Source organism: Macrobrachium rosenbergii, chromosome 10 (assembly GCF_040412425.1).
Source record: "Macrobrachium rosenbergii isolate ZJJX-2024 chromosome 10, ASM4041242v1, whole genome shotgun sequence".
NCBI lineage: Eukaryota > Metazoa > Arthropoda > Malacostraca > Decapoda > Palaemonidae > Macrobrachium > Macrobrachium rosenbergii.
The window spans coordinates 67,787,604-67,815,371 of record NC_089750.1 but is presented as its reverse complement, the minus strand read 5'-3'; the positions used below and the strand labels follow the sequence as shown (position 1 = coordinate 67,815,371).

General features: G+C 37.7%; 1 protein-coding gene across 2 annotated transcripts; it reads right to left on the bottom strand.

Annotated features, from left to right (window-relative positions):
• Positions 1-1,616: 1,616 nt before the first annotated feature.
• Positions 1,617-27,768, bottom strand: LOC136842777 (facilitated trehalose transporter Tret1-like). 2 transcript variants are annotated; one of them, XM_067110603.1, is made up of 7 exons: positions 27,443-27,768; positions 16,147-16,220; positions 15,524-15,674; positions 11,905-12,067; positions 9,770-10,483; positions 7,788-7,905; positions 1,617-4,201 (listed from the first exon to the last, which is right to left on the bottom strand). In XM_067110603.1, exons 1-7 carry the CDS (start codon positions 27,480-27,482, stop codon positions 4,019-4,021), a joined length of 1,443 nt encoding a protein of 480 aa, XP_066966704.1. In that variant the 5' UTR covers positions 27,483-27,768; the 3' UTR covers positions 1,617-4,018. The 2 variants fall into 2 exon arrangements, with proteins under 2 accessions (XP_066966704.1, XP_066966705.1); XM_067110604.1 differs by having other exon boundaries at positions 27,446-27,767.

Below are 27,768 nucleotides of genomic sequence, written 5' to 3'. Positions count from 1 at the left end.
ACGCAACATATGCTAATTAGGGTAGATTTGCAGTCCTTAATACAATGCAGCCAAAAATGGCAGAATTTTTTCCCAAAAATGTAGGGCAACCAAGGGTCCTATGGTCAAAATGGACAAGAGAAGGGGGAATAGGGTGAGGTTTAATCGCTGGATAGATATCATCGTTTCTTCTTAATAAGAATGAGAGCATTCTCACACGTTCCGCCATTCAGATAAGAAATTAATCCACCCAGAAGACCTGATAAGTTCTTTGTTTCGGTAATTTTTCGGAAAACTCCAGCCAGCCATTTCGGAAGGTTTCAGTTAGCCATTTTTGCATGAAAAACCATTTTGGGTTTTTCATTCAAAAATGGCTAGGAAATGACAGGGCACTAAAAGAACCTGAAAATACCAACGTGACGTAACCTAGGGGTGTTTACTGGTTACAATTTTGCCGTGTTAGCTATGGAGGGGGGAGGGGGGCGCCGGTACTGTGTTACCTTATAAGTCGTAATTTGATTAATTATTTTTCTCTGTTATTAAGCATTTGCAAAGGTCATGTATTGATAAGAAATTTTTCGTTTTGATGAGTTTTATCCAAGAAAAATATAAGTTGTAATGTGGGAGGTGGCTGGAGTCTTCCGAAAAATAACCTTTGTTTCTTTGCGTATATTTTAGTTTCTTGTTATTTACCTCTGTTGTTGGTAAACAGGTATGAATTTATCCCAATAATAATTCCAGTTTTCCCATGGAGCAAAGAGAAAAACCATGGGGTAAACAGGCGAGTAGAAATAACTACATCATTTTCTGACCATTTTGGAGAAAATTGCGCCATTAGGCACACCAGTCTGTTAATATGGGAACTTGTCACAATGGCGATTTCCCAAAAAGGATGTAAAACCATAATGAGTACTTTTAAACTTTCCAGAAAGCAGAAATCTGTCAGAACATAGTAAGTCACCAAGCAACATGTGGAAGGAAAATCATTTTACACTTTGGTAATCATTGATTTATAATTATGGCAAATACTTGGGGCTTAGGGTCTCAGCGTCCTAGAAACAGGTTAGGCTGGAACACGGCATCCTGGGATGGGTTAGGTTAGGAAAGGTTATCCTAAGAAAAGGCTACATAGGACAACAAAGCCAACCTAGGAGAGGTTAGGTTATGACCAGGTGCCACAGGATAGGTAAGGCTAGGACCAGTCACTACAGGATAGGTTAGGTTAGGACCAGGCACCAAAGGATGGGTAAGGTTATGATCAGGTCCCACAGGATGGGTAAGGTTAGGACTAGGCACCAAAGGATAGGTTAGATCAAGACCAGGCCCCACATGATAAGTTAGTTTAGGACCAAGCGCCATAGGATAGGTTAGTTTTGGACTAGGTCCCACAGGATAAGTTAATTTAGGCCGAGCACCATAGGATAGGTTAGTTTTGGACCAGACGCCACAGGATAAGTTAGGTTAGGACCAATAACCACACAATAGATTAGATTAAGACCAGGTACCACAGGATAAGTAATGTTAGGAACAGCACCACAGGATACATTAGGTTAGGACCAGTCGCCACAGTATAGGTTAGGTTAGGTCCATCACAAGTCCCTTTGGAGATACATGAGGAGGAAGGAAATGAATAACTCTTGACTATAATTTTTTATTGAAAAACTTTTATACAAAAAGTTTCCCTGAAAATAATAAGCGATGGAAATAGGTTTACTCAAAGCGCCTGTTATGAAAGTATTTTGATTTTGGATGTCCTGTCGTTTCGTGCCACAAAAATGTTTTCACTTCAATTGTAAAATCTAAGACTAGTATTTACGAATCACTAATTTGTTATTAAACTTTTTTGTCAAGTCCTAGGCTCAGAAAAGAATAATCATCATCATCATCATCATTGCCTCCAACTCTGTGCTTTCTCTTTCACAATTCTCCACTCACCTTCAGCCTCCCGTCAGTTAACAATAAACATACAGTAAAAGAATATAAGCTAGTAGTTTTTACGTTAAATTCTCACTCATAAATTTCAAGTGCATTCGATTTCCTAAAACAATTTTTCACTCCGAATTCAAAAACCTGAATATATGTTCAGCAGATATAGTGCGGTGCAAAAGCATTGACAACATGTCAGCCAAATGATTTTCCTTTTTTCAAAATTCTGTGGCAAAATATTTCCGTACAAAATTCTGTAACTTGAAATTAAATTCATTTCATATTTTAAAATAATTGTAAAAATTTAATTCGAAAACCGAACATATAAAAAAAAATTCAACTGAATATATTCCACACCAAAAATATATTTCCACATAAAACAACGTGACCGCTTTCTATTTGTACAGAATCATTGGCTCTGGAATTGTTCTAAAATCAAATTCTGTAATGCTGAAACAAATAATTTCCAAAGTCTTTCATACAAGTACTTCTTTGTAGAATTCTGTGATACTGGGCTGTTTTTATCTGAAGTTCAGTAGAAAATATACAAAGAATATTACTGATATCAAAGTACAGTAGCACCTTATATTAAATATATATTTGCAAAGTAAAATCTGCTCGTATTTAAAATTTTATTTAGTGAACTTTCTGCCAAATACTTTGCTGATTCACTTAATACATAAGTCTTAACAGACCTTTACCGACGCATGTGCACATATAAATATGTATATGTCCATATATACAAATATGTGAAATACATATGATAAAGTATACGAGATAATCTTACAGTATGTGAGTCATATGCATGCAATGAAGATTCTCATGTCAGAGATTAATAAACGGATAATTGCGAAGGCGTGTCCTTCCTGGAAAATTTCAAAAATACTACGCAAATTGAAAAAGAGATATTTAATAAAATTACCATTCCTCTCGTAATCAAGAATAAGCCTTGATTTATCATTACCATGGTACAGATGTGATTCATTTTTACCTTTCGTTTAGAACATTTGGTTTTCATCTAGTGTTGTAGCTAGACCTAACAGCTATCCAGGACAACTCACCGTAAACGTTGTGTAGAGAATTAAACAGAATTGTACCCGTTGCGCAAATGGAACCAGATAAAGTCTGTGTTTTTGTGAATGCGAGAAGTGTTATTCGAAGGACATTGAAGTCCGGGCACTTTGTGCATCAGTAGTTATGACTTGAGCACTTTGTACAGCTGTAGTTATGACTTAACAACTGTAGTTATGACTTAACAACTATTTAGGTAGACACAAGTCACAGCACGATTAGGTAGAACAAGTCCTTTCAACCGATACTTGGGTAGAGAGAAAACCCCCCTTCAGATATCACCCCAAAAATTGGCTAATACAGCGATGCTCAGAGGGAAGAACTGAGCGCTAAAATGTCTTTATATGAGCTGAAAAGGTGCCCCAAAAATCACTTACAGATAATCCACTTTATGATTTTTTTTTCCAATGAAATGCCAATGATAGGCAGCTCAATAACAAATCTCATGAATATAATTTTCTTTCTTTTGGTCCTATGCATCACATCCAAATTAAACAAAGTTACTAGAAATGGGAAGTGAGTAATTCGCATTGGATCTATACGAACGAAATACAAAAACATCGATCAGTTGCTTTACGTATAACCAGGCTTACGTGTCACTTAGACAAAAGAAAAAAAGGAAGAGAAATATATGTTTCACTTACGCTTCATCTTGAACTGTGAAACATATATTCTGCAGGCAGTCAACTCCCAATTTAATACCAAATAATAAAAAAGGTGTAAAATGAGCGTTTTTTGAATGACAAGAAAGAGGTACACGGATTGAAACAAAAATTGTCTAAAAGCAAAAGAGAAAGATCAAACCTTGAGCAAATCATGGTAAGGAGCGCACACACGTCTTGTAGATATAGTAACGGGAGCCATAAAAAACTGCAAAGAATAGAACACGTATGAATCCAAACTAGAATTACAGGAAAACCGTTCTCCAAGGATACAAGAATGACATTCATATGAGAAGAACACGAGGTCAGTATTTCCCTTTTGTGTATTCTTTATCTTTCGTTCTCTTATCTCCCTGTCTTTCGAAAGCTGAGTTTGAAGTCTATCCGACATGCTTGCCCTTCGTCTCTGTAACTGCGTAGAACGAGAAGGCGACGCCCACGACGCTGACGAAGGCGTAGACCATGTACAACCCTGCCTGCGTCAGCAGTTCCTGCATTGGGCTGTACAGCTGAAGAGCCAGGAAGGAGAAGATGGTGCCTGCAGAGATGCACAATGAGGAGGCCTGAAAATTAAAATAAATAAGAAAATTTTTCAGTTATTTCTGAAACACTGCATGGAGATGAGGCATCTGGTAAGGATTCTTTCTTCAACGGGAAGAAACCAAATGTGAAGTTGTTGATGAAGACCAGTTTAAACTGTATTTAAGGAGAGTAGTTTCATTATGTTCTGACAAAATATAAATATGAGGCGTCTAGTAGGGAGGAACCTCTTTGTTAGTTAGTAACCAAAGGAGAAGCTCTTGCTGAAGACTAATTTAAAGTCTGTCACTGGGTGGCAGTTTTATTATATTCTGAGTGTGACACTCCCATCTAGGCATAGCTACATTGAAGGCAAAAAACTGACACCTTGAAGTCATGTAGTTTCTATAATGCCTTTGAAAGTAATGAGCATTAGTACCCATTTTCCACACTGAATAGAAGACGCCATATTTCAAAACAGTTTGTTTCCTGCCTCAGTAATTGCAACAACTCGTCTATGTGATATCCTCTGCACACGCATAGTTACCAAGTCATTTGGCAGATACACTAATACACATCTTCGTTTACACACGTCGCCATATTTATTACGGTATAAATTTCAAGTTGCATTTCACTCTACTGTTTTGTCAACGTTTCAGTTACTTGACCAATCATACGATCCCTTTCATGTTCGTCTGCTGGAGTGCTGGGTGCTGTTACTGTCGCAGGCCTTCGGGATTCTTGATTTTGTCGGACCATATTTTTCAAGGTGTCCTCAGTCTGTGTTTACCAGTGGAACTGTGTAGTACTTGCGTTATCAAAGTTTCTTCGGTCAGGAAAATTAAATTATATTTATAAGAATACAGTGGCCAATCAGATGACGATGGTGGTTAGAGTCGGGTAAGTTAATTTATGAGTGTTTTAGGTATTATGACATAACCGGAGGAACGCCATGCTAGTCTAGGTTACGTTACAGGACGCAGCAGTCCAACCGAAATGTTACAAGATGCTGATAGCTACTCTCAGTATTGAAATGCAGTAATGCGTTAATTTCTTTCTTTTTTGTACGGATATAATTTTAGAAGATATTGGAAATTGAAATCTGTATTGAAATTCAGTAATTCGTTATTTTTTTGTGCAACGAATGATTTTGTAATTTATTACCGTGACGGGTTGGAGGGTGGGGTGGGGGGCGGTTGGATAATGAATTAACAAAACATTTCTTCTGTACTTCGAATGATTTTGCCATTTATTTCCGTTGCTAAAGGGGTGGGGGCGGGAGGCAGGTATTATAACAAAGCACTCCAGACGTAAATGAACTTACATGAAACTCCCTCTATCTGAATGTTATTTTTCATTATATGTTGAGTAAAATCGAGGGAGACATTCGCCCAATGTTGAATTTAATTATGAGCAACTGTAAAAATTTGAACCATTTCCCTACATTCTGTAAAGTAAAACGAGAGAGACATTCGAACCACTGCTCCGCCCGTACAGGCGCCCGAACAGCGTCGGATGCCCGGAGGCGACTGTGGAATTTAACGACGTTTCTGACCCAAAACTTCTCGACGCCTTGATTCTATCAATCTTCCCCAACTTGAAACGGATGGTGCCATTAAAGATACGAACTTCAGTCGTTTCGTTAGGAATTCATGCGCGGTCGAAGTTTTCTTTCCCCTCCTTGCTTTATTAAAGGAATGCTTGCTTGCTTGCTTGCTTTTCTCCCCCGCGGGAGCTTCTGTGATGTGTGTGTGTGTGTTCGTTGCTGCTGCTTCTATAGCAATAGGCAGGGATGTTTTGGTTAGTGATGTTCTTCCTTAACAGTAGCTAGGGATTGTTTTGGTTAGTCATGTTCTTCCAGAACAGTGGCTAGGGATATTTTGGTTAGTTATGTTCTATAACAGTAGTTAGGGATTGTTTTAGTTAGTGATGCTCTTCCGTAATAGTAGCTAGGGATTGTTTTGGTTAGTGATGTTCTTCCATAACAGTGGCTAGGGATTGTTTTGGTTAGTGATGTTCTTCCATAACAGTAGCTAGGGATTGTTTTGGTTAGTGATGCTCTTCCGTAATAGTAGCTAGGGTTTGTTTTGGTTAGTGATGTTCTTCCATAACAGTGGCTAGGGATATTTAGTTATGTTCCAGTGGCTAGGGATATTTAGTTATGTTCTATAACAGTAGTTAGGGAATGTTTTGGTTAGTGATGCTCTTCCGTAATAGTAGCTCGGGATTGTTTTGGTTAGTGATGTTCTTCCGTAATAGTAGCTAGGGATTATTTTGGTTAATGATGTTCTTCCGTAACAGTATCTAATGACTGTTTTGGCTAGTGATGTTTGTGTTTTAATGTGGTAATAGTTTTTGCTGTCTGTTTATGAAAAGGTTGCGTTCTTGAAAATAACAAACAGCAACAACAAAAGTTCATGATGAGGAGCGTTTTAATGGCAAACGGTACCACAGTAAACAAACAGCTTATAAAGTGAAATATACGATATTTACCTGTTATATGCCCCTCGTAACAAAAACAATATTAATTTTAGACATAGGATTCAAAAGGCTATATTATACTCCCAGTCAACAAACAGATAAGGTGCAAGTGACAAAATGGTCATTTCCCTGTTATAGTTCTTAACAAATACAACCGCAACAGTTATTTAGTTTCGACGCGAGTCTGCAAGGAATGGAATGAAATGGAATAGAAAATTTAGGTCAAAGACCAAGTGCAGGGACCTATGAGATCATTCAGCGCTGAAAGAGAAATTGACAGTAAAAAGGTTTCAAAGGCGTAACAAGAGGAAAACCTCGCAGTTGCACTGTGAAACAATTGTTAGGAAAATAAGATGGAAGAAAGAGAATATAAACGGAGGTACAGTAAAAAGAATGAAAGAGGTTGCAGCTAGGGGCTGAGGGGACGCTGCAAAGAACCTTGGATAATGCCCACAGTGCACCGCGTGAGGTGCACTGACGGGACTACCCTCTTACGGGGGAGAATCTCCAAGTGCAAAATGCCACAGGTCCTCAACACCCAGACACAGTGTTGCCACATTTCCACACCAGTGACTTCCACGCTCGCCTAAATTTTAAATTCATTCAACCATCAGTAAAATCTAACGTACTTAAAACGATATATGCTTTCCTTCACAGTTTAAAGATCATTTCCCATAAACTTCCCTTGTTAACTTAATCACAGTCACTTGTTACATTTATTAAAACAATTTTAAATAGATTTAAATTACCTAAATTAGATGGAACCTAAAGCTGTCACTCTGTTGTCGTCTGCATTCGACGTGTCAATCAAGACATCGCTTGATCGACTTCTGCTGCTTCATGATTCGGCGTAAACAACCATTCTTTGATGGCTCTTTATTCAGTCAGTATTATATGAACAGAACATAAATATGTAAATGACTGAGAATATACGCCAATGAATCATATAAGAAACTAATATATCTTACCACAATAAACCCCTAAAAAGAGTGTGGAAATTTTTTCCACACTTGGTGTGGCAGACCGTAAAATGAAGACGACACTTCTGCGCATGATCATCTTGTGCACCAAAACTTCCACACCAGAGGCCACATTTCCACAACACTGACCAGACAATCTAATGAAGCAAAATAAGAAATTGATATTTACCTGTGATCGAATACTGGTGGAGAAATATTCCGATGAGAGAATATAGGGCACGGGATGCACGCCAATGTCACAGATGAACAGACTGACTGTCAGGCAGACGGTGGGTACCCAAGAGAGGCTGAAAGGAAAATTATATTTACTGAAAAGTCAAACGGGGGAAATTATCTTTCCGCCAAAGTAGTGACAAAAAACAGGCTTACGTCTCGTGAGAATTCGCTTATGGAATAAAAAATATTAAGAAAATTTGAGGTGATATTTTTAGGGTGATATCGGATTCTAATGTTGTTAAATTTATTGTTGAATTAGCCTTGGGGGAAAAACTTAATGATGTAGTTTTATAAGGTAAAATAGTGCTTGAAACCTTTACCATTCCCTGGGGAAATCACATTGTGGTGAGTGTTCAATGTGACGTAATTCAGAAAAGATCTAAATTTTTGGCAATATAATATTGGAGCACATGAATAACGTACAATCGTTGCAAAATGAACAAGGAAGTTTTAACTTACTGGTACAACGTCACTTGATCATACTATTGCAAAATGAAAAAGGCATTGGAAATTATAACTGTTAGGTAAAGAGCCACCAAGATATCCCATAAATTAGGAGTAAATAACTTCGTGATAAAATCATGACACAAAAAATTATAAGAACACCAGACTGCGATTTTTAGAAAAATTATAAAATGATGGAAACTGCGTCTTAACTAGTGAAAAGTAGACTTCTATAGGTAATAATAATAATAATAATATTATTATTATTATTATTATTATTATTATTATTATTATTATTATTATTATTATTATTATTCACGTGCCTTCCAGTTAGTGTTCTCATCCTTTAAAAAACTGTCGAAACGTCATTGAGAGCTTAATACTTTTATATGCGTATTTCCGGACACAATTACACCTGTGAGCAAGCAGAATGATACACGTAAGAGCACTCGAATTCATAAAGATAATTACGTACCATTTATTCATTTGAAGTAATTACACACCATTTACAGATGGAACCGTTGCATGATATGCAATAATTTTGTGGATCAAGATGACCGGGTTAGAGGAATGAATAATGATATCGTCATTTATAGGAATGAATGTACGAGGGTGTCTGGGCAAAAAGAATAAAATTATAAAATATAACATCAAATATTAATATGTCATAATATGCTATTAGTTTCTAAACAAACCGATGTTTACGAGTGCATTTCATGCAGTAAGGAAGCAGTAAAATGAACGATTTTGAAAGGTCTCGACTGAAATTCTGCTATAACCTAATGGACACTTGAAACAAATTATGTAGTGTTAACACTTTAAAATAAAACGCTGCCAACTGTGTTAATACTACATAATTAGTTTCAAGTGTCCATTACGTTATAGCAGAATTTCAATCGAGACCTTTGAAAATCGTTCATTTTACTGTTTCTTTATTGCATGAATTGCTCTCGTAAACATCGGTTGGTTTAGAAGTTAACTGCATATTATGGTGTATTTTCGACCCTCTTTATTCATGATTTATTTTTGTCAAGTTTCGTTTTGCAAATTTTATGAACATGCAGTGTTAAATACTCGAATTAAGTTTTGATTATATGACTAGCTTTTCAATGCTATCCCTTAATGAGATTAGACAATTAAACAAGGAGGCTTCAGAAACTTTAATAATTGTAGGCATGTTCGTGAAATGGAGCTTTTTTTTATTTCGATTCAAACGTAATGACATCAATAAAAAAGGCTTCCTGTGAATGAAAACGCCCATCTTTTGTGTAAATTTTTACATTAAGGTAGGAATAAATGTAATTGGGTATTATAACACTCACTGAATGAATTGTTTTGGGGGACCATTCCAAATGTTTCAATTTACAAATATATACATATGCATACTGTATCCAGGAATTTTTTTTCTGCGCTTGATTCGACTTATGATTTCGAAGAAAAATAAAGCATCTCTCGGTAAAGACGATCGCTAAGATATATTCCAGTACTCACGTCTCATAAATGTGCTCCTCAGGGCCGGCATTCTCCGCCAGGTAAACGTAAGCGCCCAAAACCGCCAGAGCCCCGGCATTCACGGCGTGCGAGATGACGAGCGAGTACCTTCGCCCGATGATATCCAGGAGGAAGATGGCCGCCAGCGTCCCCGCTACCCTGAGCGCCCCAGCGATGGCCGTGACGGCGTCCGGGTCGATGGGCGCCCCGGCAGCCTGCAGGATCCTCGTCGTGTGGATCATGAGGACGAAGTTGCCGCAGAACTGCATCATGAAGAACAGCGTGGACACGACGAGAACCCGCTTCAGAACCTCCTTCTTCAGCAGCACCTTCCACCCGCCGTTCTGGTCCTTGGCGACGGCGGCGTTGCGTCTCTCGAGTTCGGCAACTTCGCCTTCGACGTCGGCGTATTCGCCTCTGAGCTTCCTCAGGATTACTATGGCCGCCTGTCTGCGGCCGTTGATCACGAGGAACGAGGGGGATTCGGGCAGCAGGAACGTCAGGAGGGCAAAGGCCGCCAGCGGCAACAGGCAGACGAACGTCAGGTGTTGCCATTTCACGATGTACCCGAAGGAAACGGTATATAGGTTGCCGAGTACGATGCCCATGGTCGGGAGCGTTGCCATCATTCCGCGGATTTTGGTGTCGGAAAGTTCCACCACGTAGGCGTAGCCGGCTATGGAAGTTACGCCTCCAGCTAATCCTATCACGAACCTGGAAGATATTAAACATAGGCTAGGTCAATATTATTACAGCTTGTTAGTCTGGCATATAAGTAACTTTATATTATATTTATCAACAATAGGAAAGAGAAGGATAGGGGACCCATAGATTTGGTAGCAATGTTTGGAAGGAAAAAGCTTTTTTGCAAGCGTTTATTGCTTGGTATGCCAACTCATAATGAACAGGGGCATATTGTGCGCATTTCTAAAAGACTTGTTTAAGACCAGTTCTCCTTGCTGTTTCAGACGTGCATGCCCTAATAAAAAAAAATACGTTTCTGGTAAAGTCGAATTCCATTCTCGGAAGGCCCCTGCAAGCATTTGCCAATCGATCAGACATTACTTAAGGTATTTTGCAGGATCCTTTCGGCCCCTAGCTGCAACCCCTTTCGTTCCTTTTACTTTACCTCTTTTCATATTCTCTTTCTTCCATCTTACTTTCCACCCCCTCCTAACAATTGATTCATAGTGCAACTGCAAGGATTTCCTCCTGTTACACCTTTTCAAACCTTTTACTGTCAATCTCCCTCTCAGCGCTGGATGACCTCATAAATACCAGTGCGTGGCCTATGGCCTAATTTCTATATTCAAATCAATTCAGTTCAATTTGCCAATCAAACCAAAAGACAAGACGAGGAGTGACAGTTTTTTTTTTTTTGCCCAACAGGAAAATAACAACCAGACAAAAACAAGAACTAGTTGCCAGTGTGTCCTAAGGTGGTTGCTCTCGAAATTCAGCACGAGTGGAGACTTGTGGTCTCCAAGGACATGGCCAAATAACAAATGAGCATCAGGCCACCCGCTTGCCAGCCTGATCCTGCCAAACCTGTATTTGTTTACCAAGAGAGGACTACGCCGCAGGTATACTTTTTTTTTTTTTTGCTTTGGTTTAATCAAGGAAGTGGCGTTTGCACACGCCTCCTTCCAACCGGTTGGTAGGTCTATTTTGTAGCCCGCTCTGCGCAGGTATGTGAAGAGGTTGATGCTGCGGAAATTTCCTGCTTCTCTGAACGGTCTTTTGGAAGTATGTTTATATGCATATATCTTGTATATGTATATATATATATATATATATATATATATATATATATATATGCATATATATATATTTATATATATAAACACATATATATACATATATATATATATATATATATATATATATATATATATATATATATATATATATATATGTGTGTGTGTGTGTGTGTATATGTATATACACGTGATGACATTTTTGTTTTCTCATGGACGTTGCAAATTACCAAAAAACCCCAAAAATATACGTAAAGAGAAAATATAACAGTAAAAAAGAAAAAGAGTACAGAGAGAGACTCAAAACACTTTAAAAAAGTATAACTTAAGAAGACATAAAAAAAACTGAAAATAAATAACCAACAAAGTACGACGTACCTTCCAGTGAGAATTAGTGCCACATTATGCCCTAGGGCGGTCAGGATCCATCCCAGAAGGTATGGAATAACGGAGATCTGCAGCGATCTGTAGCGCCCGATGGAGCTGACCATCCATCCGGAGAACCAGGCGCCGAACAGGGTGCCCAGGTAGACCAGGCTTCCTTTAAAGATAGAACCAAGTGTGTCCTCTCAGTATTAGATACGATTTAATGTTGACTTTCAATATTCATCACGGGTTTGGGTTTATGCCAGACATGTCTTAAGAAAAAGTGGAAGCCACAGTTCGTTTCATATTTGTGTTCGTTTTAAATGGACCTTACTTTTACACAAAAACTTCTTCATACAAGTCCCTTTGCTAGTGAGACAGAGAGCAAACTAATTCTGGAATGCATCTAGAACTACCTAAATTCTACCTGTCACGTGTGCCCTAGGTCATTCGCTCTTCACCTTAATCACAATACAGGTCAATCTAATTTCTGGAACCGGAGCAACCAGGGCAAGGAATGTCTTTCTGTGCATGAACGGTCCAGCCTTCTGAATTTTTAAGTCTGTGAATCATTAGAGCAGTTTAACTAGAGTCAACAGACCCTGTCTGTCTGTGCATGAACGGTCCGGTCTTCTGAATTTTCAAGTCTATAAACAATCTGAACATTTTAAGTGTCTCTCTGTGCGTGAACGGCCCAGGATTCTGAATTTTCGAGTCTGAAAATTTTGAGAACAGTTTAACTCTCTGTTCATGAACGGTCCAGCATTCTGATTTTCGAGTCTGAAAATTTTGAGAACAGTTTACTCAATGAGCATGAACGGTCCAGTATTTGAATTTTCGAGTCTATAAACTGTCAGAACATTTATTACTGTCTCTGTGCATGAAACAGTCCAGTATTCTGAATTTTCGAGTCTGAAAATTTTGAGAACAGTTTAACTCAATGTGCATGAACGGTCCAGTATTCTGAAATTTCAAGTCTATAAACTGTCAGAACATTTATTACTATCTCTCTGTGCATGAACAGTCCAGTATTCGGAATTTTCGAGGCTGAAAATTATGAGAACAGTTTAACTCTCTGTGCATGAAAGGTCCAGCATTCTGATTTTCGAGTCTGAAAGTTTTGAGAACAGTTTAACTCAATGAGCATAAACGGTCCAGTAGTCTGAATTTTCAAGTCTATAAACTTTCAGAACATTTTAGCTGTCTCTCTGTGCGTGAACGGTCCAGTATTCTGAATTTTCGAGTCTGAAAATTATGAGAACAATTTTAACCAGATTCAACCGCACTCCTGATTCAAGGAACTAAGATACTAGTGCAACGCGTGAAGTTATTATTGTCTTGCTTTTGACCAAACCAACGCTGCCCCTTAACACAACCCTCCCCCCTTTTTTCCTTGGGGGATGGGGGGGTGGGTAAGGTCTCAAAAGCTGTCATCCAACTCTCTCACCCCGTGCGGCCTAGAGAATGAGCCACGCGGAGCCACACGTGAGTGCGGCTCTGAGATCCTGTTTATTGTGTGTTTTTGCTTTCGCCTCTTCTTGCTGCCTCTTCCATCTCGATCTTGCAGAGTAATGAAACTGGAGGTGTGGTTCGTGTGCCTCTTCCTTTGTTCTTATGTCGGCTTCATAATGGTAATCTATCCTGGCGTATGGAGGCCTCTCTCTCTCTGTCTGTCAGTGTATCTTTTGGCTTTCAAATTGTGTTTATGGATATATGTAATATATACATATTTGTATATGCATACATATATATATATATATATATATATATATATATATATGTAAACATATATACATCTGTATACTTATATGTGTATAACGGATATGTAAGTGTATATTTAACTATATGCTAAGGCCATATAATTATTTAAGAAAAGATCAGAAACATTGAATTAAAAAAAAGAAAAAATATTTACTGTAAAGCTGGGATATATTGGTTCATGTTAAAACATCAGAGCTTCTTAGAATTAAAGGGTAGTTCAGTTTAGATTCTTTGTAGTAAATATAATTTTGCGAGTTTCTTCTTATTTGTCTTCCATATGACAAACAACATCAATAGTTGGCCAAGACAGAAAATGAAAAAGCCATATCATGAGTCCCTGACTATTTGAAATTATATGACCTGTCAAGAGGACACATCTTATCTCTAAATAATGTGACTTTTCAAGTGGACGCAACTTATCTCTAAATAATATGACCTGTCAAGTGGACGCAGTTAATCTCTAAATTTTATGACCTGTCATGTGGACGCAGCTTATCTCTAAATAATGTGACTTTTCAAGTGGACGCAGCTTACCTCTAAATAATGTGACCTGTGAAGTGGACGCAGTTAATCTATAAATTTTATGACCTGTCAAGTGGACGCAGCTTATCTCTAAATAATGTGACCTGTCAAGTGGACGCAGCTTATCTCTAAACAATGTGACCTGTCAAGTGGACGCAGGTTATTTCTAGATTTTATGACCTGTCAAGTGGACGCAGCTTATTTCTAGATTTTATGACCTGTTAAGTGGATGCAGCTTATCCCACAATTTTATGACCTGTCAGGTGGACGCAGCTTATCTCTAAATAATGTGACCTGTCAAGTAGATGCAGCTTATCTCTAAATAATGTGACCTGTCAAGTGGACGCAGTGTATCTCCAAATTTTATGACCTGTCAAGTGGACGCAAATTACCTCTAAACAATATGACCTGTCAAATGAACGCAGCTCATCTCTCAATAATGTGACCTGTCAAGTGGACGCAACTTATCTAAACAATACGACCTGTCAAGTGGACGCGACTTACCTCAAAATAATGTGACCTGTCAAACGGACGCAGCTTATCTCTAAATAATGTGACCTGTCAAGTGGACGCACTCCCGCAGCTAATCTCAAAATAATGTAACTTGTCAAGTGGACGCAAATTATCTCTAAATAATACGACCTGTCAAATGAACGCAGCTCATCTCTCAATAATGTGACCTGTCAAGTGGATGCAACTTATCTCTAAACAATATGACCTGTCTTATCTCTAAATAATGTGACCTCTCAGGTGGAAGCAGCTTATCTCTGAATAATGTGACCTGTCAAGTGGACGCAACTTTAAATAATGTGACCTGTCAAGAGGACGTATCTTATCTCTAAATAATGTGACCTCTCAAGTGGACGCAACTTATCTCTAAATAATAAGACCTGTTAAGGGGACGCAGCTGATCTCTAAATAATATGAACTGTCTTATCTCTAAATAATATGACCTGTCAAGTTGACGCAACTTATCTCTAAATAAATTTGACCCGTCAAGTTGATGCAACTTATCTCTAAATATTATGACCTGTCAAGGGAATAAAACATCTCTAAATAATGTGACCTGTCAAGTGGACGCAAGTTATCTCTAAATAATGTGACCTGTCAAGTGGACGCAGTTTATCTCTAAATACTTGACCTGTCAAGTGGACGCAGCTCATCTCTAGATAATGTGACTTGTCGAGTGGACGCAACTTATCTCTAAATTATATGACCTGTCAAGAGGACGCAACTTATCTCTAAATAATGTGACCTGTCAAGTGGACGCAGGTTATCTCTAAATATTATGACTTTTCAAGCGAACGCATCTTATCTGTGAAAGGTCTTACAGGTCTTTAGGATTCACCTGTCATATCCTTCTCAGCTGAAGAGAACGAGATCTCCGTCCCCAGAAGAGTGGCATTGTTGACGTCGATGTCCGACAGGGCCGGAGAGGGCCAGGTTAGCGTCGTGCCCAAACAGAAGTAGCCGAGGGACACGAGGCCCACCAGCGCCACCTGTTGAGAGGAAAATGAATTAGAGCGGATTGCGGGGAGAGAAAAATCTCTTCATGAATTGTTTTTTTTTTTTTTCCATAATTTACAAAGTCCATGAGGAACCAGACAAAAATGCCATTATATACATACATAAATATGTATATATATGATGTATATATTTACACACACATATATATATATATATATATATATATATATATATATATATATATATATATATATTTATTTATTATATATACACAGACATATCTAAAATAAGTATGTGTATGTATATATATATATATATATATATATATATATATATATATATATATATATATATATATATATATATATATATATATATATATATATATATATATATATATATATATATATATATATATATATATATATATACACAGGACAGGTTTTCGTGCTTGCTCTCAGTATTCGTAGGATAAGAAGGCACAGTGTAAAAGAGGGACCTTACTTGCTTCAAAAGCCTTCTTCGTCTCTCACCCGGAGGTTCATCGTAGCTGTTGACTTTGCAGACGTGGCCGTTACCTAGAGAAAGCGGAAGCAAAATTATTAGGCCTATAATGTATGGGAAAGATATTTAAGGAAAATACAGAATGTAGGCCAAGAGCTGGGACCTGTGACGTCATTCAGCGCTGAAACGGAAATTGACAATAAAAGGTTTGAAAGGTGTAACAGGAGGAAAGCCTCGCAGTTGTACTATGGATCAGTTGTTAGGAGAGGGTGGAAAGTAAGATGGGAGAAAGAGAATATGAACGGAGGTATAGTAAAAGGAATAAAAGAGGTTGCAGCTAGGGGCCGAAGGGACGCTGCAAAGAAGCTCAAGTAATGCCTACAGTGCACCGCATGAGGTCCACTGACGGCGCTAACTCCCTACGGGCGAAGATATTTGATAGGTTCGTGTGTTTAGTTTTTGTAAAATGACGTCGCTGAGAATATGTTCATCGACATTGGAAGTTATGTTGTTGACTGTAGGACTAGGCTTAAGAATTTTCGTAAAACTGTAATGCAAAAATAGAGACGAACGAAATATCAATTAGAATTTATTGATGCATCATAAAAAACTGAATTAAAGAATCAGGCGATCATAAACAACAAAGAAAACTGGAGAAACTCGTTGGTTGTCAATTTCTGTCGAGTCAGCGAACGCTGTCATGGAGTGACGTCATCGAATCGCGGAGAAATGATTCACCAGCTGCTTGGCAGATGTTGATCACAGTATGCATTTTGTAATCAAGATTGTGTGTGAAAATAAGTTAAAGGGGAGAAGAATAAATCGTTGATTTTGTAAAATGCGGAATTTATCTCTCTCTCTCTTATTTTACGTTCATTTAATCAGTGATTTTCCGTGCGCGTTTGATATTAAGCTTTCTCTCTCTCTCTCTCTCTCTCTCTCTCTCTCTCTCTCTCTCTCTCTCTCGTATTTTGCGTTCATTTTAGCAATGATTTTCCGTACGCGTTTGATATTAATCTCTCTCTCTCTCTCTCTCTCATGTATTTTACGTTCGTTTCATCAGTGATTTTCCGTGCGCGTTTGATTTGATATTAAGCTCCTTTCTCTCTCTCTCTCTTTATCGTGCCATCTGTCAACAAATATTGCAGTAAAGACTACAAGGATTTATTGCCAATGGTAAACATTTGTACTGAATCTTTCAATAAATGGATAAATGGCACGAACCAAATTTAAATACAAAGTACAAATTTCAAATAATTACAGGATCTCTCTCATGTTACCTTACTTTATTCCACATGAACGTAATATAAGAATTAATATAAAGATATCTATAAAAAGCTAATTATTATAGGAATAATTCTCAAGAAATGGCCAGACACAATTATGTTATGAGAAAATAAGGTAAAATAATATGAAGAGAAAATAGGGTAAGTTAAAAATATTACGCTAAAATGAAAAGATCATTGTTTGTTCAAAGCATTACCAACGCCGACATTCCAAGCACTATAACTGACAATTCCTTTGTGGAACGTGATGTGGCTTTAGTGCTAGGCGTCATATATTATACATAGATTTAACAAGATGGAATTGAATTCTCGGAAATCAGTAAAGCATGGACAAACACACACGCACGCACACAAACACACGAGTCTGGAATTCATAACGAAATGAATTTTTCCCTGGAATTCCCTGCTTTACCAAGAATAATAACGCGGGTATGTCCTCTCAGACGTCACAAATTTATTTAGGAAAAACCCGGTAAAAGGAAAAACCAGTTTAACCACTAGTTGATTCAATGTGTCTTAAAAGCATTCTTGGACAGAAAATGTTTAAAAAAAATCAAATAAATAAAATAAAATTTGCCTCAACTCCGTGTAAGTCCGCATTATAATTTGTGAGTGGAAAAGCAATGTCTGCGACGCCAGTTGCGTAAACAGATCAATTATTCACTTAATCTTTATATGCAAATCTCTGTCTGGTGATATTTATTTCCCGGCCGGTCTTGCTTGGCCTCTCTGACGAAACCGGATTAATCTGGTAACGACTTACTTTTACAGTTCCATGGCACAGCAGCTAGTTGGAATAATTCAATCGAAGAAAGGGCGCGCGCGCGCACACATATGTGCACCCACACATTTATATATATACTGATATAATTGATCTTATTTAGGTAAACTAAGAACATTGACATAAGTAACAAAAATGCACAAAGTCATAACATGTATTTAGACCTGTATATATATACATATATGTATATATATATCAAATATTTATATACATATATATATATATATTATATATGTATATACATTATATATACACATGTATACCCCTCGTCGTCGCCGCAAGGAACAGCAATAAGCAAACTTCCCAGTGAGTCGATAATTTTTTTTTTTTCAGTGTGATATTTGGGTGCTCGGCGTTCCAGCAAAATTCCTTTGAATTTAACATTAGAAAGGTCCCAGCGAATGGAGAGCGTCCACTATCCATTGTTTAAACTCCGCAAAGGTCAGTCTCTTGCTGCTAAGCAAGGTGCGTTGCCAAGGAAGAGTGAGAGGCAGCACTTTGCTGAATAGAATAGAATATAGAATTTAGACCATAGGCCTAGCGCTGGGACCTATGGTGTCATTCAGCACTGAAACGGAAATTGCGAGTAGAAAGGTTTGAAAGGTGTAACAGGAGGAAAACCCCGCACTTGCACTAGGAATCAATTGTAAGGAGAGGGTGGAAAGTAAGATGGAAGAATGAGAATATGAACGGCAGTACGGTGAAAGGAATGAGAGGGGTCGCAGCTAGGGGCCGAAGGGACGCTGCAAAGACCCTTAAGTAATGCCTTCAGTGCACCGCATGAGATGCACTGACGGTACTACCTCACTGCGGGAGTACTTTGCTGAAAAAAAAATTAATATATGAATACTAAGTGTAAATAAATTTGATGTTCTAAAGATCACTCTATTATTGCACGTGGTCGTCTCCTTTTTGTGGGCGAGTCCTCACGCGGTGCACTGTAGGCATTTAATTAAGGTACTTTGCTGCGTTCCTTCGGCCCCTAGATGCAATTCCTCTCATTCCTTTTACTGTACCTCCATTCAAATTCTCTTTCTTCCATCATGCTATCCACCCTCTCCTAACAATTGTTTCATAGTGCAACTGCGAGGTTTTCCTCCTGTTACACCTTTCAACCCTCAATTTACCTTTCAGAGCTGAATGGCCTCATAGTCCCAGCGCTTGGCCTTTGGCCTAAGTCCTATATTCATTCATTCCTTTACTGAAATGGTCGTACTATCCTTAGCAGGGTCTAGAAACTGACGAGTTGGGACAGGGCGTCAGATAAATAGCCGCCATGAATCAGAATTAAGTGAAAATTATGATACAGGTCTTTTTCCGTTGATGCAAATGACATACTGAAGCACAATACATGTATTGACATTCTCGTATTGTGACTCATTTGTTTTATTCGCGTCTAACTGATTTCATTATGATTCGTTATCATGACTCCGGTGTTGTCGATGGTGCAAGCAACAGTTGCATTTGTGGGAGGATATACGATTAGAAATTAGGATATGAAACGGGTATTAGCACGCCACTTTCTCAGTCGCATGCAAGCAAGCAAGCGAGACCGAGGAAAAGGCCACCTAGGAGTTATTCACAATTCTTTCGGGGTCAAGCCTTGTAAGGTGGCATATGTCCTCAGACCAGTCGGTGCCTGGGCTAAGATGTAGCATGATTCGGCACTCTGATGCTCTTGCATTTGTCGTTTATAATGCATGAAAACATCGTAGTATACTTCATGATTATCTTCGTAGTTAAAACCAAATTATCAAAGTAACGAACGGTAACTACTGTGATAATTGATAGCCAAAGTTCAGATAATGGAAGTTTCTCGTGTCATGAATATTGCTGTCACTTTTTGCCGATTTCCTGAAGGGAGTTAAATCTTTGAAAACCATTAAACTGACATCGCAGACTCTTATTGGGGTAAACGCCCTTGGCTTTCTCCTGCCATTATCATATTCCGAATGAATATATCACAAACCCATAACTACTGATTAATTCTCAGTCCTTTATATTTCTGAAAAGCGCAGAACGAGGCGTGTTTGTGGTTTACTTATTTACTTACATGTTTGTATTCAGAATTCAACAAGCAAGCATATTTGTTTTTGTTAGATTAACCTGTCCTGCTGATAGCACGGCCTCTTGATCATAGAAGCGGTGGGCCATTTCTATGTCCAACTATAATTTCGACAGTGATTTAGTACAAAGAACAGCCCATCTATTTCTGAAGTTAATCCAGCATCCCGTACCGGCTGATCCTAGTGTAACAAAACTTTTATACTGTAACCAAAATTTTTATTTTTCCGGCTTATGTTGCAATGATTCTGTGCTTTGGATGTTACAGTAAACTTAACCTGTCAGTTACGAAAAAACTGAGTTTTATTATACATAAAAAAAACAACACACTGTTACCCATGATCCAAATTATTATTTCCCGTCAAGGAGTTTGTCACCCAATTGAGACTCGGATAACTGTTAATTCCCAGCTTAAAACGGTGTCAGTCCTCTCTGCCGGCTGAACTTAATCATGCAAACAAATTTAGTGTCTAGTCACGGGGAACTATTTTTGGCATCAGCCAAATATACTTATCTCAAAGTTAGAACGCGGCAACTCGATAGTAACGCTCCTGCACTAAATGAGTACTTAAAAATGCGTTCCATGTTCGTTTTTATCATGGTGAGAGAGAGAGAGAGAGAGAGAGAGAGAGAGAGAGAGAGAGAGAGAGAGAGAGAGAGAGAGCTTAGGGAGCAAGTGAGTTAAATATATAAATATATATATATATATATATATATATATATATATATATATATATATATATATTATATATATATATATATATATATATATATATATATTATATGTATGTATGTACGTATAGATATATACATATATATATATATTACATACATATACACACACATATATACATATACACGAGACCACACACACACAAATAATGAACCATCTAACCAGGTACATTGATCGCTGTACCGCAAGTTCGTAACCAGATGAAACCAGTTCGAATTTGCGGTAAAGAAAAACAATAAAAAAAAACTGGTCTAGGAACACCCTCAGTGTTGTTTGTTGAATATATTAACAACATTTGAGTTCGGTAGATGCTTTGTAAGCTGATAGTTACACGTAACGTCTACTCAGTTAGTTAACTTTTGCGTGGTACAGACTAACTTACAACCTTAAGATATTACTGAATTTAAAAAAAAATAAGTCTAATTTAGTCTTATATGGGAGAAAATCCTTTGTCCTCACGCAACAACCTTTCCCGTAAGGGGGTAGTGCTGTCAGTACACCTCATGTAGTGCACCGTAGGCTTATTACTTAAGGTTCTTTGCAGCTCCCCTTCGGCCCTTAGCTCCAACCCCTTTCATTTCTTTTACTGTACCGCCGTTCATATTCCCTTTCTTACATCTTTCTTTCCACCATATCAGTTGTCTCACAGCGCAACTGCGAGGTTTTTCCTCCAGTTACACCTTTCAACCCTTCTCCTCAATATCCCTTTCACCTCTGAATGACCTCATAGGTCCCAGTGCTTGGCCTTTGGCCTAAATTCTATCTCCCATTCCATTCCATACAATGAGGTTGTCTTATGGATTTTCTTGTGGAATTACTCGGCTTTTAATATTCCCCAGAGGTTTATTACTTGAAGCGATCTCGAACTTGTTTCATCTTCAGATACAGTGAACAGTGTACGTGGTTTGATGGTACATCATTTAAGTGTATACGGATATATATATATATATATATATATATATATATATATATATATATATATATATATATATATATATATATATATATTATATATATATATATATATATATATATATATAATGTCTATTTATACCTGTATATATATAATATATTATGTATATACATATATTTATGTACACATATACAAAACATAACTCCTCAGGCAACGCTTATTGATTTTTACTATTATGTAAGTAATGCTCAGGCAAGAAACAAAAAAAAAAACAGGATTTTATAAAAAAGGTCCGTCGATGCTACTTACATAATGACCGGTTCCTTCTACGCAGAGAAACAGAGGGAACAACTTTGTGTTTAAAGAGAGAGAGAGAGAGAGGGAACGATTTCATTAACAGTTAGAAAACAAGAGAAGTCTTGTCTATAGAGAGCGGGAGAGAGAGCGACCTGGTGCCCACGAAATGTTAGCAAATTTATAAAAATGAATCATCTAGAAAATTCCTTTATAGTAATCAACATCTTGAAATTGAATGACCAATAAATAAATATTTTTCTACGTTTTCTCCCTCTCAAATTTACGTAGAAAAAAACCCGCTAGATATGAAAAAATGTTCTTCTGTTTGCTTGAAGCTTCCGAATTTACGAATTGATAACGTAATCTGCACTTTCTCATTAGTTTAGGTGAGCCTAGAACAGTTGTAAATTTTAAGGCTCGAAGTCATTCTAATCAATCCCCATCACGCCTTTAGACCCAGTCGCAAAGCGCAAAGAATTCAAATATTTTGATTTCGCAGTTTGCATTATTACTTTACGCTTGCTCTAAATGACACCGAGAAGCAATGAATGTCGTGCATTTGGCAGCAACTGTAGTGGCGAATGTTGGATTTTTGTGCTGCAAGAAGGAATAGTACTAGGGTAACTTAGTAACAGCAGAGAAGTGAAAGTAACAATTAGAACGGTTCGTAAAGAGAGAACAGACTTGTTTTATGCTAGACAACGTCATTCACCTGCTTAAAACGTACAGCCAACTTCCAAATACCGAAGCTGTTCAAAGCACTAACAAGGAGGGTGTTGGTTGGGGCCTTGGGGGTTGCATGATCTGATGCCTTTATAAGGGGTTGGGGCTTAAATTTAAACGAAGAATCGCCTCTAGCCAACACTCTTGCTACCACTCCCATTGAGCTGCAAGTATGGGCTTATCTGTATATTTATATGCCAATATATACTTCTGTTTTATGAGAATAACTTTGAAATGCAAAGGCAAGTGGTATATGGGAGAGAAGACATACCTGGGGCTATAATAGTCAGGAACGTCTTGAAATAAAGGACAATGGAAAATCTAGGTTGCTAAAATAAAGGTTACAAAAAAAGTTGATGTGTATCTTAGAAAAATAGAAAATGTTGCAGTAATGACCTTTGCCTGCTGCTTACTACAAGAAAACAGTTAAAATAAAGGCTCGTTATTGTTGGAGAGGATGTTACGAATGCGATGTTGCGAGTCTGATAAGGAGGTGAAACAAGCGCATGAAAGTTACGACGGATAAACAATGGGAAAGTATTAAAATTACGTAAATAACTAGAACTAACGGAAGACGATAGATTTATGAGGTTAATATAATTCAGAAGAGCTTGGATTTAGGGCGGGAGGAAGAAGAAGAGAGTTGTGTTGGATAGATGGCCTGGGAGAGGTATTGGAACAAGAGATTTTTAAATCCAGGAAGAGAGATCGAGATAAACAGCTCAGTGCTCTCTCGGGATTAGACTGTAATTCCGATCACCGTGTTTACATCAAGTTCTCCGGGGTAAAATAAGGAACAAAATAGACCGATGAGGTTCACAAATCAGTGTCACAGATTTTATATTCCTGTATCATTTCTTTGCCCTACTTCTTTCATTTCCTCGTTAGAGAGAGAGTGAGCGGAACGTGCTTACATAATACTCGGACTATTGCCACAAAGCTTGTATAACTGGTGCTCCTGGCGCTTCTTCCCGCCTCGTACCCGGGGAGAACATTTTCATTTTAATCTTGCGACCTTTTATTTTTATTAGGAATCTTCTTACTTTTCATTTTCTTCGCTTCTGCTTATGTTCAAGTTTACTATTTACTTGCGGAGGAATATTTGTGAACCAACGCCATTTTTCCGAGACTGATTGGGTCGTATTAAGAATTTGACCACACATATATCGACACACACACATAAATATATATATATATATATATATATATATATATATATATATATATATATATATATATATACAGTATGTCCCATTCCGTTTTATCATGGAGAGAGAGGGAGAGTCGTTTCTTTTCTTTTTCCGACCATTGCCTACTCAACATTTCTTTTCTTAGGAATTACAATCGAAGGGAAGACAAATAACAACGGCGATATTAGGCCTAGAAGGGATAGGCCTACGCGTCAATAAAAATTTTAGTGGCAGGTCGTACTTTTCATCACTGATGGTGACAGCCCATTCATTAGGTTGAGGTGTCTTGTGATTGTGTATTATATGACAAGTACATTACTTCGCATTATTTGAAGTATATTATAAGAAGACGTCAAATTAACTCGGAAAACTGGTTTCATTCGACAAAAATAAGGTAAATATGAAATCCCCGGATATTTATTATTTATTTATCCAGTAGGGGGTAGTGCCTTCAGTGCACCTCACGCGGTGCACTGTAGGCAACACTTAATGTTCTTTGCAGCGTCCCCTCGGCCCCTAGCTGTATCCCCTTTCATTCCTCTTACTATACCTCCGTTCATATTCTCTTTCTTCCATCTTACTTTCCACCCTCTTTCAACAATTGTTTAATAGCGCGACTGCAAAGTTCTCCTGTTACACCTTTCAAACCTCCTTTACTCTCAATTTTCCTCTCAGTGCTGAATGACCTCATAGGTCCCAGCGCTTGGCCTTTGGCCTAAATCTTATATTCCTTCCTTCCTTATTATCTATTTATTTTTTTATTCAATTGACTTTTATGTTTAGCAACCAAATAAAAAAGCTATAGCCAAATCGAATTATAGGGCCCTTAACCTTTCTTATTTTTCCCTAACGGTGTAAATTTCATAAAGAACTGTTAGAAACGCTCGATTGCAAAATCTTTCAGTACGGATTTGAAAGCTCCAAATCTTTGCAAATACTGCACAAGAGTAAAGGAAAAAGCCGTAGGGGTAAAGATAACTGAATTTTAGAATACAGACGTAAGGAAAAGTGATTTTAGATAATGGAATCCTCTCTGTAAATTTGCTTAGGTCTTGAATTGCTTGTTTCATGTTATATTTTATATTTTTAGTTTGGGTTTAGAGCAGATTTTTTTCCCTCGTCCATCTCTCGGTTAAAAAATGAAGCCCCTACCCCTTTTACACTTGAGAATTACTTACTCAACGAAAGGAAAAGTGAAAAAGTAAGTTCACAGTCTACTGTAGCAGACCACACGATAAAGAAAGAATAAAAATGATGAGCCACAAATAAGTAAACAGCTCAAACATCGACTGGATACTTTAGTACGTCGTTGCCACAAGCTGCATTCAAGTTCAGAACTCGAACCCGTTTATGTGTCTCGAAAATCCTTTAACGGTTTACAAATCGTCTTAGTATTTTGCTCTAGTAAAATAACGAAATGATAATAGTCTGGACGACTGCAGGAATTATTATTATTTTTTAAGTTGTACATGAAGAAAATATGTTTGCTGTACGAAAACACTGATAAGGGAAGAGATGTCCCAACATAATGATAAAAAAAAAAACAATAAAAAACGGTCAGAGGGCTTATCACACCGAGAAAAACCACGACTTGGCAACTGTCAGACTGAACGAGCTATAGTAATGTCTAGCAACTAAATTGTGGGGATCCTGCATATAAAAAAGTATGACATTCATCAAATACCTACTTTCAAGGATGTCTGCTGCCCAGTTTTATTCTGCCGGCGTTGTAAGCCTAACACCAAAAGCAGAGAGGTCGCTATATCAGCCTATCGTACTGGTATAGAGAGCCAAGAAAAAGTAGTTTTAGTTACTTTTTTTAAAGCTTTAATTTGTTTAATTGTTTGGTTTCTTTGTTTTGTTTAAAAATCAGTTGCCATCAGTATATCTACGTTCTCATTTAATGGTCAATGACCAATAGTGTATTAAGCCACTTAATCGTGTTATTGAAGCAATATCCTAATTATGAGTGATAGTAATACTTTAAGGTGTGGACGGACGTGGATGGGAGAATTTAACAAGGTGATCTGGCGTTACAACTTCGGAGCCACCGATCCATTTTCAATCCCTTGGCCTACTTTTTTCTCGCATACGTCGCCCTAGAGGCCGTGAACTGACCCATCTTCGTCTTTACGATGAATCTGTGAACAGGGTAGCCTACGCGTCGTTTCTGTTACTAGCTGTAAACATTTTATTTATCATCGGTGCGCTTGATAATCTCATAACAATGATTCATATTCTATTCAGGTATAAGATGCAACATTCTAAACTATACTGACTACCTTTTTACGTGAGGATTGTACGGTAGATTTCCTACATCCAGTTCACTTCTGGGATAATTTTGTATGGCATCTGTCTTTTTTTTCCCTCAGAATTTTTTTTTTTATTTTCCTGTGTCCCATTCATCCTTTTTCTTGGTTAGGGAAGCGGAGGAGAATGAGAAAACTGAAGTAATTTACTAGACGTAGAAGTGAAAACATTAGCAATAAAACATGTTACAGCTAGTCTCAACGTAAAAATTTAATCTAACAAAATGAACTGAACGGGAAAATTGGTCAAGTGATTTTTAAAATATGAAACTTCAACTTTGGCGAAGGGGCACAGTACACTAAATTATTTCACTGTATATTAGACTGATTGATTTAGTTTAAAAAATGGCGTCAAAGCAAGAACGGTCAACGAAATCAGTCTGAGAAGAGTTTACATAAAGAAATAAAAGGACGTATCACTGACATCCAAGTGATAATAATGATAACGATTAAGATTCCTGGACTTTCCCTTTGCGAGTTTTGTAACTGACGCAGTCATTTCCGTTACAAATTGTGACTTGAATTTATGTGGATGATACGGTCTCATTCCATGCTTCACAGGGTAATGAAGAAGGATATCGCCTTGGAAATGCAAAATCATAATACAAAATAATTGAAAAGTACTGTTAATGCTTACATGCTTTATTCTCTTACAAGGGAGGAAAAAATAAATATAGGTTTATTATCACAGCGGAAGCTAATTTCTTTGGAAAATGTGGATTGGAGGTTTGACTCCTTACCGCTAGTATATTTTCCTATGCCCTGGGCTAGAAAAGGGTATAAGGATGTCCATTCCACTGGCCATTAGTCCTAAAAAATGTGAGGTTCATCTCCCCATAGCAACAGGTATCGCAGACTTTAAACTTACCTTCATTACCATTCATTTTGATGTTACAGAAATAATATCTTGACTGTCAAATGATATCTTGAATATCAAGTACCGTGGCTTTAAGACAAGGAGAGACATACACTAACATAAAAGTAAGAAGCTCGTGCTTACCACCTTTCAAGTTTTCCAGCTCAGAAACATCGGCAGTCATGGTGGTGGTTAAGAATCGGCGAACGTCAGTCACCTGCAGCAGCCACTGTTGTTGTGCGATTACAATATTTAACGTTGTGGAAGACTTCAAAGTCTTCACACACACTAAAGATGCAGTAGGAGCAAGTCAGCGTCAGTAATACATACAAAATAATGTGATCGCCTTCTGGTGTTGGCAGTCACGTGACTTTGATATCTGTAAGGTAGCTCCAACTATTGGCCGAAGTCCTTTTACAGTAATGAAACCTGGCGCGCTCCCGTTAACGCAGACGGCCTAGCTTCGACTA

Excerpts from the sequence above, each read along its gene's own strand:
- LOC136842777 (XM_067110603.1), bottom strand. The coding sequence starts at position 27,482 with ATGACTGCCGATGTTTCTGAGCTGGAAAACTTGAAAGGTG. Across the intron at positions 16,221-27,442 it reads GCTGGAAAACTTGAAAGGTG|GTAACGGCCACGTCTGCAAA; the intron begins GTAAGCACGAGC and ends CGCTTTCTCTAG. Across the intron at positions 15,675-16,146 it reads GAAGAAGGCTTTTGAAGCAA|GTGGCGCTGGTGGGCCTCGT; the intron begins GTAAGGTCCCTC and ends TCCTCTCAACAG.